The sequence below is a fragment of the Agelaius tricolor genome, unplaced genomic scaffold (genome assembly GCF_023055355.1).
Source record: "Agelaius tricolor isolate 1412-34295 unplaced genomic scaffold, bAgeTri1.0.p SCAF_16, whole genome shotgun sequence".
NCBI lineage: Eukaryota > Metazoa > Chordata > Aves > Passeriformes > Icteridae > Agelaius > Agelaius tricolor.
The window spans coordinates 10094180-10108541 of record NW_027269276.1 but is presented as its reverse complement, the minus strand read 5'-3'; the positions used below and the strand labels follow the sequence as shown (position 1 = coordinate 10108541).

Sequence of the window (14362 nt, the reverse complement as noted above, 5' to 3'; positions counted from 1 at the left end):
AGGCTCTCCCAGCCTGTGTTTGGAGCAGAGGGGCTCCAGCCCTCCCAGGATCTTTGTGGCCCCCTCTGGGCTCTCTCCAACAGGTCCTTCTTACCCTGGGGCCCCAGGGATGGCCACAGTGCTCCACCTGGGGTCTCTGCAGAATCACCCCCTCAGCCTGCTGGCCACTCTCCTTGGGATGCAGCCCAGGCCTGGGTTGTCTCCCTGGGCTGCAGGTGCTCATGGGGGGGTCAGGCTGAGCTCTCACCATGCTTTGACAGGTTCTGTTTAGATTAATGGTGTCACACATTGGAGGGCAAACATGAAAATGTGTTGACACATAGTGAGCAGCTCGTTTCCTGCTAAAGGTCTTTACCCAGCCTTTCCCACTGTAACCACCTCTGAAATTATGCATTGTTAACAATTACCCCCTGAGTTAACTGTTAAAGGCATTAGCTTATTTATCTGATAACAGAAGGGTAAACTGTTGTGAACAAGTTTTAATTAAAGCACCTCTGTGGGAATGAGCTCTTGTGATGCAAACTTACCATAATGTTGTGCATGACTTGGAGGTATTTAAAGTGTAGCTGTAAAAACATGAGATTACTTAACAGCTTTCCATTACTATTTTGTAATTAAGAAACCTGTACTGCCCTTGAAAAATAGGATAACAGGATAAAAGTGGTACTTTGAGGTTAACAAGGTGACCTAGGATGAGGTGTGAAAATCAGGGAGTACAGAGTAAGTTTGAAGGTGACTGTTGTTTTTGGCATTTGACAGGCCATCAGAAGAAGATGCATTGAATGGTAAGTTTTCTTTCTGCTCTAAAGGTGAGAGATTTTTATGTTTAACCAACTGCTTGGGTCTTGTATGGGAATGTATTTAATTGATCATAATTTGGAATTTATTGGACACACAATACTGTGATTTTTAAATATTTTAAAAAAAATTTTAAATAAAGAGCCAAGCATTAAGCACTACATTTTTTTCCCCCTGAGGTACCATAGACTTAAGTGCAATGTTTAGTTATCTTCACAGCAGATCCTTTTCAAACTGTAGTGTGGTATTTTAGTACATAAATTAGTAGCCAGAGTATCTCTTTTTTTCTTCTTTTTTCTCCTTAATCTCTTTTCAGGCATTGCTTCTCCTTTCAAGCCTATCATGGATATCAATTACTATTACTCAGGTCAGTCCCTCTTACAAACTAATGCCTGTAATTTTATTGACATTTATAAGATCCTTAAACTTCAACAAATGCTGTAATTTTCCTCTAGCTGTAGAAAGAAATAACCTGATGAGATTATCACAGAGCATTCCATTCACTCCTGTGCCTCCAAGAGGTAAGAACTGCATTTCTTCTTGCTGGTTCACTGTGGTCTTTTGGGGAAGAAAAGCAAACCTTACATGGATTCTAATTTGGTTTGATCCTTCTAATATAGAAGGATCAAGGATATATATTAGATATATCTAATATAGAAGGATCTGATATAGAAGGATCAAGGCAAAGTTCACAGTTTCTCACAGCAAGTGTGAAACTGAAGTCTTAATGAACTAAAAGAAGTCTGTCTTAGAACACTCAGAAATATATGTGAGTATGGCACCTTTTCTAGGGCAACTCACTTGATTATGAAATGTAGATTTAATTATAGTTGTCCTCAGAAATGGTGTTACAGTGATGGGAGTATTGTATTAACAGTTTTATAACAAATATTCTGGAAGGATTCCTTTAAGTTGTCTTCACTCATTTGAACTTTAAACATTTATTCAGTGTTCTTAGTGCTGTTTGAACAGTTTTGAACAGTGTCATTAATAGGTCTAAATAGGAGGACAAATTCTGCAGCTCTGTGAAAAAAGCTGCAGAGGGGTCACCCCACTGGGCAGTTTAAATTTTTTGTTAATTCAAGATGTTTGTAATGACTTAACACTGCAGCTTATTGTAAGAAGTGGTGTGTTTTCAGTGCTTTTTGTTTCAAACTTGGAAGATTCAGCTCAGCGCTGGCTTTTGTGCTGTGCTGCAGGTGAACCAGTCACTGTGTATCGCCTTGAAGAGAGTTCTCCCAGCATCCTGAACAACAGCATGTCCTCCTGGTCACAGCTGGGGCTCTGTGCTAAAATTGAATTTTTAAGTAAAGAGGAGATGGGAGGAGGTTTACGTCGAGCTCTCAAAGTTGTGTGCACGTGGTCAGAATATGATATCCTGAAATCAGGACATCTTTACATCATCAAGTCTTTTCTTCCTGAAGTTGTGAATACTTGGTCAAGCATTTATAAGGAGGACACTGTGTTGCACTTGTGCTTGAGGGTAAGTTCTTTGACAATTATTAAACACAGACAGGCATTATATGTTAAACAGGAATTATTTTGCTACCTGTAAACTAGTATATACTTATTAGAATAAGAAAAAAGTTAGCCTAGGGTTCTGTATGAGCAAAAGGGTTAAAAGCTCTGCTCCAGGATGGCTTATTTAATCAAAGAGCTCAAATTCTTAAAATACAGATATAATTTAAAAAGCAAGTAATCTGTTACCCTGCCTTGGGGGAATAGACACTGTTCCCACTGCCTGCTTGGCTCTCTGCTGGTCCCTGTTCTGTTAAGCAGCTAATGAGGCGTGGGTTTGACTCACAGGAAATTCAGCAGCAGAGAGCAGCACAGAAGCTCACCTTTGCATTCAACCAGATGAAGCCCAAATCCATCCCATACTCTCCAAGGTGAGTGTATTTAAACTGCCATTATTTTGCATGCTTTTGGCTCAGGGCAATGCCTACAGGATGTTAACAGATGCATCACATATATTAAGATACTCGTATGCTGATATCTCTTGGAATATTGCTGTGAATGAGGCAAGCAGAATTGTCCTTGGCAGTATTTTCCCCTCATATTTTCTGCACTGATTCTAATCTAGTGGGCTAATCTAAATGGTTTTGTGTAATAGTTTAAGAGTAATTAAATTGTTAGTAAATAAAATAAAAGTCTAACAGTAATGATAGATTCCTATTTTGGAGCTATATTAATTAGGTGTACTTTTTACTAGGTTCTTGGAAGTTTTCCTGTTATATTGCCACTCTGCTGGCCAGTGGTTTGCAGTTGAAGAGTGCATGACTGGAGAGTTTAGAAAATACAATAACAATAATGGGGATGAAATAATCCCAACTAACATGCTGGAGGAGGTTATGCTGGCCTTCAGCCACTGGACATATGAGTATACAAGAGGAGAACTGTTGGTATTAGATCTGCAAGGTAATGCCCTGACTTTGAAACTTGCATTGGGACCAAGGTCTATTTTATTATCTATGTTTTAATATTATCTATTTTTAGGGTTTTTCTTTTGCTAGCATTTTGTTAAGAATTTGTATATTTGTAATAAACAACAAGGATTATTTAGTGCTGCTTCTTCTAGTTAGTTAGGATCTATGATTTTCTTATTTAATCATATTATAAATATTGCAAAGGACCTCTAAGAGCATTGTGTCCAACTTTACCCAGCACTGCCAAATCCAGCACACTCCATGTGCCCAGGGGCCACCCCTAAACAGCTTTTAAATCCCTGCAGGGATGGTGACTGCACCACTTCCCTGGGCAGCTGTTCCAGTGCTGGGCAACCTTTTCAGTGAATATATTTTACCTCATATCCAACCTAAACCTCCCCTATTGCACTTCAGGCCATTTTCTTGTCTTCCTGATGGGGACTGACCCCTACCTGGCTACAGTGTCCTTTCAGGTAGTTCTAGACAGTGATGAGGTCTCCCCTGAGCCTCTTCCCTAGGATAAACACCCCCAGTTCTGTCAGCTGCTCCTCACAGGACCTGTGCTCCACAGCCTTCACCAGCTTTTTAGTTCTAATATAGCATTAAATCTTACAGCAACACAGAAACTATAAATAGATATATTTTCCTAATGAAATGTGCCATAAAAATGCTATTTTTTGGCACATTTGTGTAGTGCCAGTGTGGTAAGTGGGTTTTATCCTGAACTCTGTGCCAGATATTCTGGCAGTGAGAACTGCATATGAGATTTTTCTCATGGGTGAAAACTCAAGCTAGGAAATGCAAAAAATAGATGGAAGATATCTGAGAAGTACAAAGTGTTTGCTTAGGAGCAATTTTCTAAGGGTAGAGAATCATGTGTAGTTTAGGTTGTGTTTGTTGTGGGTTTTTTCTGGTTTTATTCTTGGAAAAGCTGAGAAGTCACAGCTAAGGGTTCCAAGGCTTTTTAATATTAATATATTTATGTAATCAGAAGTGTATCAGATTTAACTTTTTCTTTATGTGCTGTCTGAAGGTGTTGGTGAAAATTTGACAGATCCCTCTGTGATAAAAGCTGGGGAAAAAAGGTAAGGGTTAAGAAAGCCTTAAAGCATTATATAAAATTTTCCCTGGAAAGAGAACACGTGCAAGGGATGTTTATGTGTACTTTGTCTCTAAGGTCATACGATATGGTGTTCGGGCCAGCCAATCTGGGAGAGGATGCAATAAAAAACTTCAGAGCAAAGCACCACTGTAATTCCTGCTGCAGGAAACTGAAACTTCCTGGTAAGAGCTGCAGGACCCTCCTTCTGAGACACTGATGTCATGAGATGTTGTATGATACATAATGAAATAGTTAAGCCATGCTGTGAAAGTGGAACAATAAACAGCAGTTATGTCATTTGACTTTAGGCTTCTGATTGCACCTATGATAAAAACATCCCTTTTTTGATAGTGCATATCCTGGAATTCATCTTCATAAGTGCACTTGCATATCCAATTCTTTGCTAGACGTTTATGCCCCATTGATTCTACTAGCTCAAGAAACAGTAATCATTATGACTTTGTTCTGTTTGTACAGATCTGAAGAGGAATGACTACACACCTGACAAGATGATATTTCCTCAGGACGATGCCCCTGAATTGACAATTCAGCCTGGAAGCTGCACCAAAGATTCTGATCCGGCCAATTCCATCCGTCTGATGCTCTGATGATGTGATCAACTCAGTGGCTTTGCTCAAGCTTTGTGGAACCTCACCAAGTTGTCACTTACCTTTCCCTCACTATAATGAAAAGAAAGACTTGTCAAAACAAGGATTACTGTCTTATAAGTGGAATTTTGGCTGGTCCATAATCTGAGGATTTTACCTTGTGATAACCGTCTACAGAGCAGCGTGGCAGCTGATCCTTCTAAAGGTGGAATAATGACAAGTATTTAAGATGTGTTTTTAAAGGGGCTTTTAAAGCAGAAAGTTTTATTTTTTATTTTATTTTGGTTTAGTGGAGGATTTTTTTCCTGTAGTCCTGTGGTGGGAAATATGCCTTCCACCAAAAGGATTTTGGTAGTTGATGTTTTAAGGTAAAGCATTTGTCTTTTTGGCATTTGTCTTACTGTCAATGAGCAAAACCAGGAGAAAGCACCTACCTCTGTAATGCCAGAGTATTCTTAGAGTGTTTTCAGAAGTGTTCCACTAATATTTTCTCACCAGGTGTCTTTTAATCTGGCCTTTGGAAGAGGACAGAGCCAAATGAGGTGTATATAGGATGCCAATAGACTGAAGTTGAAGGTAGGAACTTGATCTGTTCCAAAAGAGAGAGAGAGTCTCTTGAATCAGGATTCTTTCAGCTTCATGACTGTAAAACTGAGCTTGGTTGCTTTTGTTTTGTGAAATAGAGCCTGAATTGTGCGTAATGAAATTTCTTGTTTTACACATTTCAATTTTATCAAGTCACTGTCAAATAGTAACAAAGCCATGATAGACTGGTATAATCATATTTAATAGAAGAATTAGTTTGTGCTGGTCCAAATAAGTTGCCTTGTAAGAACACAAGTTGGAAGTGCTTTCCCTTGTACCTACGTAGTGACTGCTTCAGAAGTTCTGCCTTCCAAAGATCTCCTAAAACCAGTGTATCGAAACCGAATGTACACATAACTTGTAAATGTATTTAAAATTGTGTAGAAAACATCTTTAATGTTATGTTATTTGTGGTACTTACTTAAGAGAGACTAGGGTTGGATTAGCATTGTGTAAAGTACGGGAGATTGCAATGCACCTTCATGCCAATAAAATGTAATTTAACTGTCCCAAATATTGTTGAGCATTCAGCAAGAAAAGAACCTGTTGTCCAACTGAAGTTTCATGCTGCGATTTTTTTTGTTTTGTTACATAGGTACTAATTTGTAATTTTTAATTAAAAGGGCAGTATATAGCTCTATAAATTTTTTATTCAGTAGTGTATCTTATAGATACAGACCTAAGGCACGAACACAATAGTTGTTTAAATGGTGTTTTATGTTTGATGGGGAAAGGTAAAATGTTATAAGGATATAATACTGTATACATTTTGTATATCATTAAATCTTTAAAGAATCTAAAATAAATTTATTCTTGTTTACAGACTTCTGCTCTCCGTCTCAGTCTGAAGGGTTATTTTGGTGAATTTAAGTAACTCTTTATGCAGAAAAGTAGAATTTGCCACGCTGGATCAAAGCAGCTGTTAGCCTTTGAGGTATCACAACTTGGGCCAACACCAGAAACTAGGGAGGTAAAAAAGTGAAAACTGTCATAGCTGCCAAACACATGTGAGGGGATTAATGAGTAAATGAGTCAAAAATAGCTCTTCACAATGTTTAATTATGAGCTGCTTCTTCTGACTGCATCACCTCCTGTTGCTGGGAGGGATTGGGCAGATACTCCAAATGTACTTGCACCTTTCTAATGCCAAGTAACAGCAGCACTGAGTCTGTAAGTGTGAGTGGCTCTGCAAATTGAGAGATTTCCAGAGGAGTCTCTGGTGTTTTGAAAATGTGACCAAATTTCAGTGTATGAAAGAAGAAAAACATTTTGAGAAAATTGCAAGTAAAAGCTGGCAAACTTTGTTTCTTGACAAATACTTAACTACACAGTTATTTTTTAGCTGTGTTACTGCTCTTTGGTAGTTCTGTTTGTGACTCATTTCTTAGCAAAATAAACAGATGTGACCACCTTGTGATGGATGTGAGTGATCATGGGGAGTACTCCTTCTGCTCAGTCTTGCAGTGACTCAGGCTTGAAGCTTTTTCAAGACCAAAAGGGACAAATATGGTTGGGAAATGCCTGTAAGACTTGGAGTGGTAACCACTGTTCATATTTCTGTACATCTGCCTGGCATGAGCAGTAGCTTTCTCTGTGTGACTTACAGCTTGAATTACATGAGAAGTGTATGTCTGAACTGAGGGGGGAGAAATGTGTAACTTTCAGAAGTGATCTGCCTCATACTTGCAGGGAAAAAAATCAGAAATGTCAAGTACCCTTTAAGGAAGGAATTGGAAAAGTGTGGTGGCAAAGGACAAAAACAAGTTGGTTTGAAAAAGAAGCCTGACTCTGTCTGGACAGTGCCACCCACATCCTGCTCCTGTTGGGCAGTAGGAACATGAAAACTATTCCATGGAATTCAATTTATTTGAGAACATCAAGTGTGGCTCCTTTGCTGAAACCTCATCAGTCTTGAAATGCTCTATAAATAGGGGGAGTTGTGATCTTTTAGCTTTTAAATTTCCTTTACCAAAAAGGAGAAAAGTGATGGAACTGGAACTTCTGATAACTATTCAAGAACTAAAGTATTGGCATGTCTTCTTAGAACCCAGCTTTTAAATAGAGGGATATAATTCAAACCCTCTCTAATTATTTTTTAGTCAAAATCTGAAATGCTTTAGTGAATTTCCAACTAGGAGGGTATATAAAAGGGTATTTATCCTATAGGGAAGTAATTAAGCTACATAATTTAGACTTTGGTGGATTAATTAAAAGTCATTGTTGACTGTTTTCTTGCAGTATTTAGGTGGTGAAACATTTCAGAGAAAGCCAATCCCAAATGCATTGTGGCAAAATATATACAACCAGCTCCTGGGGAACTGGTTTTTTAGCTGCTGCTCAGCAGCCTTGTGGTTTGGAAAAGGAGGGGTTTGGTTTTTATGCCTGACAGTGATTTCCTACATGTTAAACCTTTGTGATTGCATCTCACTTAATGCCATAACTCTTAACACTGCAGGAATTTTGAGAGGGAAAAAGACTACAGCTGGATACTTAGTAGTAACAGTTCATATTAAATGTTCCTAAAAGACCAGTTGGGAAAAAATAGGACTTTTTAATATGTAACAAGGCTTCTGAAAAAGTTCTGATGGTTTAATATTTCTTTTCTCGATTAACGCTTTTCCTTGCAATAAGGCACTTTGTGGTGAGAGTAATGGGAAGTTAATTCTCAGCCCCAGAGCTTGCAGTTGGTGGCACCCATGTGGATTTGTGTATCTTGTTACATTAAAATAGTAAGTCAAAGTCTTGATTCAGATTCCACAAAGAGTGGGAATAAACATATCCAGTTCCATTTACAAAACTGAACCAGATTTTGAGGGGTCAATAGCAGTAACAGCTGTCCCAGGAGTGCTGGAGGCATCCTTTGCTTGAAGTTTAACAAGATGATTAGGAGGTTTTTTACATCACTTCATGGGCCTCTTCTGTGGGTACTTGTTACATTCCAAGTTGTCTGTTAAATAGGGAAAAACTGCTGCTCTTCAGTGGCATATGGAATTTAGAGATGATCTGCATTAACATAGCTAATTAAAAGCCATTTGCCATACCTTTTTTTCTTCCCTCAGGAAAATCCTCATAACACCCAGAAGCTAATTCATTATGATGTTTTGAGGTAGCTCCATCCCTTTATGGTCAACACCCTCGGTCATCAGTGCCCTTCCAGCAGAGCATGGCAATAATAAATCCTAATCCAAGTGAGCAAACACGGATAAAGGTGTTGGGCCAAAGCTCCCTGCTCAGTGGAATGGGTGGGTGCCCCTCTCTTCCCAAAGTTTTCTGTTCTGGCTGGCACAGAGAAGGAGATGGAGGCAGGTGTGGCCAGGTGTGTTCCCTGGCCAGTGTTACCAGGTGACATCACAAGGGGCTGGGGCAGGAGAAGCTGGGGTGACAGGATGGAACACGGGACTGAACACACGGGGCACTGCTCGTCTTTGCTCTACGGAGATTGCTGCGGGTTTGGAGTTCTCTGCCCTGCCTCAGAATAGAACATCAGCCTCTAAAAAAGAACAGCAACATTGGTGAGCAGATGGGGGTGGTGTAGAGTCTGTGTTCAGCATCTCAACTGTCCCATTGGGGATGGAGACACTTAGGTCCAGGACAGACTTTTGCAGCCAGAAAACAAACATACTAAAATTCTCCTAACATGAATTAAGTAACATTTTAGAGCAAAACTCTGAAGAACAACCTGCTTCTAGTAGCATCTGGACTGCAACCAATGGTTTTAGAAAATAGGTGAGTACTGTACCTGAGGAAATGAAATATAATGTAATATGCACTATTAAGCATTTTGCCCTAGAGATGGCTATTCACAAGTGGTGGTAGTTTTTGAGTAACTGAATGGAGTAAAAGACTGAATGGAATTTTAGGAATGAGTCTTAAAACCTCAGGTATTTAAATAACACCTCATAATGATGTATCTTACCATATTGGAAAGAGCTTAGTGGGGAAGATGTGAAGAGTCTTCACTACTATAAACCTGGTGAAAATAAATTTGAAGAAGAATAAATGTGAAGAAGAAACGGTAGCATTTTAGATTTCCACTGTTGTGGATTTTTCTCATAGTAGGTGGAAGGATGGCATGGAAATGGAAGTACTCCCCCAAGGAACAGCTGGAGGATATGAGCAGCCTGCACCCAGGGCTCACAGGGCTGCAGAACCTGGAGAACACGTGCTACATGAACGCAGTGCTGCAGTGCCTCTGCAGCCTGACCCCGCTCGTGCAGTATTTCCTCTCAGGGAAGTGGAACACAGCCCTGCACGAGTGAGTTGGTTTGTTCACAGTACTGAGGGCTTCCTGCTTGGCACTATTTTCCTGCCAAAGGATATATTGCCATGAGAATGTCCAAGGCACCTGCCAGCTTCCCCCAGGCAGTTCCAGTCAGATTGGCCACCAGCTGGTTTCCTTCTCCTTTGAGAGCCCAGCCCTATTCCTTGCTGGTCCTTCAGCCACGATACTTTTCTTCCCATATTGATGGTAATACCTCTTAATGTTGTCTTGATGATGATTCCTACCACTTTCTGAGATCTGCAGAGTCCCTCAAGCCAAGTGACAGCTGCCAAAGCTGTACTCTACCAGCATCTGTTTTCTGAGTTTCTGTCTTGTGCTCCCACTTGAAGGCAGACACTATTTTTTCATCCATCACCTGAAACTCTCCCCTTTTTTCCAAGGGAGATTGGAGAGTCTGCGACTGCCTTTGGCTGTTTGGTGTCTGACATGTGGCTTGGAGAGTTTGACTTTGTTTCCCCTGAGGCTTTTCACTCTGTCTTTGGGAAGCGGTACCCAGCTTTTAGCAGGAGGACTCAGCATGATGCACAGGAATTCCTCATCTGTGTCCTGGATGACCTCCACGAGGCTTTCAAGCAGGTGAGAGCCCAGCTGTGGTGTTTTGGGAACTACAGCTGCTTCCTCTGCATTTTATGACTTAGCATTTCATGTAATAATTGCCTATCATCCTCTTCTGAACTCTATGATGGGGCCACTAATAACTTTCCTTTTCTACCTTTATTTCAGACCCATGTACACACAATTATTAATTTGCTTCTTATCTAATACTCCATCAAACTGCAGCCCCATCTAAATGACAATGCTGGTGTAGCTTCACTGTCCTAACCTCTTCATCTCCTTTCTCCTTCCACAGTTAATGTTCTTCCACTTTTCTCATCTGCCTGAAAACTTCACGTCTGCCATGCCCCCATGACTTTATCCCCTCCAGAGCCACTGATAAAGAGCTTTTCAAGCAATTAATGCTATCTAATGTCTGAATTGTTGTATTTTTGTTACTTTTCTCTCAGAAAATGAATCAATCCTACTTTACATGTATGAACCATCAAGTAAAGTAACAGCATTTTAGAGCCATGTTCTGTGGCAAGACTAACAACTGATCAACCCAGGGAGTGGGCAGCACCTATTAAAACCCAGTGAGGGCACTTCTCAAAACAATTGCTTATCTACATTTTGTCAATTTTTTTTCCTTCTGTATAGCCAAGCCAAGAAAGACAGAGCTCTGCTGCAGGAGCAAGCACAAGGAGTAGCAGTGGCACATCTATTATAACACACTTATTTGAGGGACAGCTCAGTTATGCCATCAGGTGTCTGAGATGCAAAGCCCTCAGTGACAGACCCGAGAGCTTCACTGTCCTCTCCCTGCCCATCCCTTCCACCAGAGTGTGCTCTCTGCAGGTACAACAGCCAGCACCTTCCTGCTGGTTTCTGCTTCATCTGGGAGAAGAGGCTTAGACTAATAGGTTTTATTGAAAAAAGGCAGGGCTTTAGTTACTTTGGTCTCCTGGGTACTAATGGAATGTCTTGGATCTGTCCCTAGATGTGGGGTGTCTTTACTGGTCTCAGAACCATGGAAGCTGGTAAGGTTACAGGAGCAGTGCTCACGAGGTGCCAGGGGATGAAGGATATTGAGATCATTCAATAGAAGCGATGAAAGTTTCTTCCAGTCATCCAAGTATTTCTGCCTTGGTGGGGAGAATGGAAACCAATATTGGCTGCTTTGTCTTGCAAATATGTAATGTCAGCCTTGCTGCATCACACTTCAGTTAGGGGGAGCAAATTCATCTCTTAGCACCTTCATGGGTGGAGGGAGATGTGTTCAATCAAGTGATGTTTGGTTTTTTTCCTTTGACAGGACTGCCTGGAATGCTTTTTTCAGCCAGACACACTGACTCAGAACAACCAAATCCACTGCTACTGGTGTGGAAGCAACCAAGATGCAACAGTAAAGGCCTCCATAACCAAGGCACCACAGATCATCATCTTTCATCTAAAGAGGTACAGTCTAAGTGAGGTAGGACATAGTCAGCTCCTGGGTAATGTGAGTCATGAAGGACAGTCATTTGTGTTTGCCTGAAAGGAAACCGATCTCTGCAAATAAGTGGGATTAGTAGTTTAGAAACCTGAAAGCTAAAAGGGCATTTACACAAATACAGCTGTCAAACATGCAAGTTGCATTCCTGAATTTCATGTACAGTCTTCTGCCTGTGTCCTGCAGGCCATCAAATTTCTCCCTATACTTGGGATCTGCTCTCCAGAGGGAAGAGAACTCCAGCAAGCAGTGACTGACTACAGCCCAGAGCAGTGGCTCATCCAGTCCCTGAATGGTCCCTGTGAATCAGTTCCTGTGGCAGCTCAGAGAGCCTGTGGCTTGGGTTGCAGAAGCAGGACTGACACAGTGCTTTGCTTGCTGCTACTGCAGTTGAGACACTCTGGTTTTGTTTATCCCTTTACCAAATCAGAGTGGTGCATCAGCAAAGGAGCACCTGGGTTAACAGATTTCACTAGCCATACATAGCCAGATGCTGAATTTATTCTAAAGAATTTTTTTTCTTAACAACTTTCCACCTATAAAGAAAACTACTCTGGGATGATTTGACTTCCCAGAACTATGTTATTTGAAGTTCTTATTTAATTTTCCATTCAGCATCTGCTTTTCTCAACATTCTCAAAGGACACATGGCCCCCAGCTGCAGCTCTTGGCCACACTGTAAATGATTAAAAAGTGCAGTGATGTACTCAAAGTTACAGAGGGAAGAGGGATGAAGTCTGGCATGAGAGAAGAGAGAGCTGACACTGGCACTGCAGTCCCGTCCAAAATGTTTAGGACACAGAGAGTGACACACAGATATGACTTCAGGCTTTGGCTGAAGGATCAGGAAGCAAGAGCTTTGCTTTTCTTGCTGGACACCTGCAATACACAGCATTACCAGAGATCTTTGTTTCAAATGCTGGGTAGTCAGTTGATGGTTTTCCCTCCTCCTAGGAAAGTCAGTTAAGCAATCACCACAACACAAACAGAAGCTGAGGGTCATTTAAAATAGTCCAAAAATTCATTTCAGGTTTGCCTGGCAGGACAAGCACCGAAGGAAACTCTCAACCACTGTCTGCTATCCATTCAGTGATCTGGATCTCTCTCCCTACATCTCCACATCGTGTCACAACAATACAGAGTACAGCTTGTGTGCTGTAGTGGTAAGCTTTGCCCTTCCGGCTTTTATTGGGAATGCCCTGCCTCATGGAGCAGATGAAGCCTGTGTTGGTTTGGGCTTCATGTATAAAGATTTATAATTTAATATCTGTTTTGTTGTACACTTTTTTCTACCAGCCATGGACATAATCCAGTAACAGTACGTAACTGAAGGACAGAGACATTATTTCTCCTTCTTCCCCAACCTCCCAGTTTTAAAAGAATGCTCTCCTGGCACATAATGCCTCTTCAGAGTAAACTCGCAGGCTGATCCAGCATGAATCCTGGTTTTAAATAAGGACATGGCTCACAACAATGGGGTCCTCTTATAGTCACTTGTACCAGGGCTGATAGTTGGGTTGCAAATGTAATTGCAAAATAAATAAGCATGATCATCATCCATTTACTCTGTTTGAAAGAATTTATTTGAATTAACATTCCTTGCCCTAGGCCAAAAGGGGCTAAAACCCTCTGTGCCATCTTTTCCAAGTGCATTCATAAAACCATTGCCAATTCCTAGCTTTGCCTGTAAGGAGACAGAACAGGAGTTTGGTTTTAACAGACTGTGTTGTTTGTTACAGAACCATGCTGGAGATCTGGATTATGGCCACTACACGGCCTTCTGCAAGCACTCAATCACCCAACACTGGTACAGCTTTGATGATGCCCAGGTCACCAAGATCCCAGACTCTGCAGTGCAGGCTGACACAGCTTACCTCCTCTTCTACATCTCCCAAGGCTACTGACACCCTGTTAGTCTTGAGAATGAACACTGGGTAGGGCAGCACCTAGAATTCACCAGCAGCATTAGCCAACTCCTGTTTCATCAATAAACCAGAGCATGTGCACCACTGATCAGCTGTCGTGGTCTTTCAGGAAGTGACTCCTAGAAAGGACAGTGACAGCCCTAAGCCATGAAGGAATGTGCATCTGCTCCATGTGCACAAGGGCCAGGGTTGTTTTCCATGACAACCTTCTTGCACCCCTCAAAGCAACACAGATGTTGAGCACACAGATGCACTTACCTGGAAATTCTTGTTTTTCTGCTGGTTAAGTATAGTAGGTTGTTCTAAGCTGCCTTTCAGGAACTAACAGAAGGATACCAAAGTGAAAGCACACAACCAGACCAGACTGTGCTACAGAAAAGAGGATGGAGTGACCATTAATACAGAAAAAAGAAAAAGGCATTGCTCTACTGATGTCATTTTTTTCTCTCCAGCACTTCAAACTTGTTTGCAGCTTGCAAGCTTCTGGAAAACAATCAATATTGGTCTTAATTCCATCAGCAAGACAGACACAGACAGACAGGTAAAAGCTCAGAATTTAAGACTTTTGAATGCCAGCCTTATCAGAAAAGGAAAACTAACCCTAATCCAT

The 14362-nt window shown here is 41.0% G+C and overlaps 2 protein-coding genes across 2 annotated transcripts in view; both read left to right on the top strand.

The window, feature by feature from the left end:
* TRPM7 (transient receptor potential cation channel subfamily M member 7) overlaps positions 1 to 6343 on the top strand; it is a 50941-nt gene extending 44598 nt beyond the window's left edge. The window contains exons 32-40 of the mRNA XM_071441434.1: positions 760 to 785; positions 1115 to 1165; positions 1254 to 1319; positions 1998 to 2281; positions 2605 to 2687; positions 3011 to 3216; positions 4258 to 4309; positions 4402 to 4508; positions 4804 to 6343. Of these exons, the coding sequence (XP_071297535.1) occupies positions 760 to 785; positions 1115 to 1165; positions 1254 to 1319; positions 1998 to 2281; positions 2605 to 2687; positions 3011 to 3216; positions 4258 to 4309; positions 4402 to 4508; positions 4804 to 4934 (1006 nt within the window). The 3' untranslated portion in view covers positions 4935 to 6343. The remainder of the gene's footprint in view (positions 1 to 759; positions 786 to 1114; positions 1166 to 1253; positions 1320 to 1997; positions 2282 to 2604; positions 2688 to 3010; positions 3217 to 4257; positions 4310 to 4401; positions 4509 to 4803) is intronic.
* Positions 6344 to 9586: 3243 nt separating this feature from the next.
* Positions 9587 to 13825, top strand: USP50 (ubiquitin specific peptidase 50). Its single transcript, XM_071441442.1, has 6 exons — positions 9587 to 9774; positions 10182 to 10377; positions 10996 to 11193; positions 11651 to 11793; positions 12858 to 12990; positions 13567 to 13825. The coding sequence occupies exons 1-6, from the start codon at positions 9587 to 9589 to the stop codon at positions 13729 to 13731; spliced, it is 1023 nt and encodes a 340-aa protein (XP_071297543.1). The 3' UTR covers positions 13732 to 13825.
* Positions 13826 to 14362: the final 537 nt, after the last annotated feature.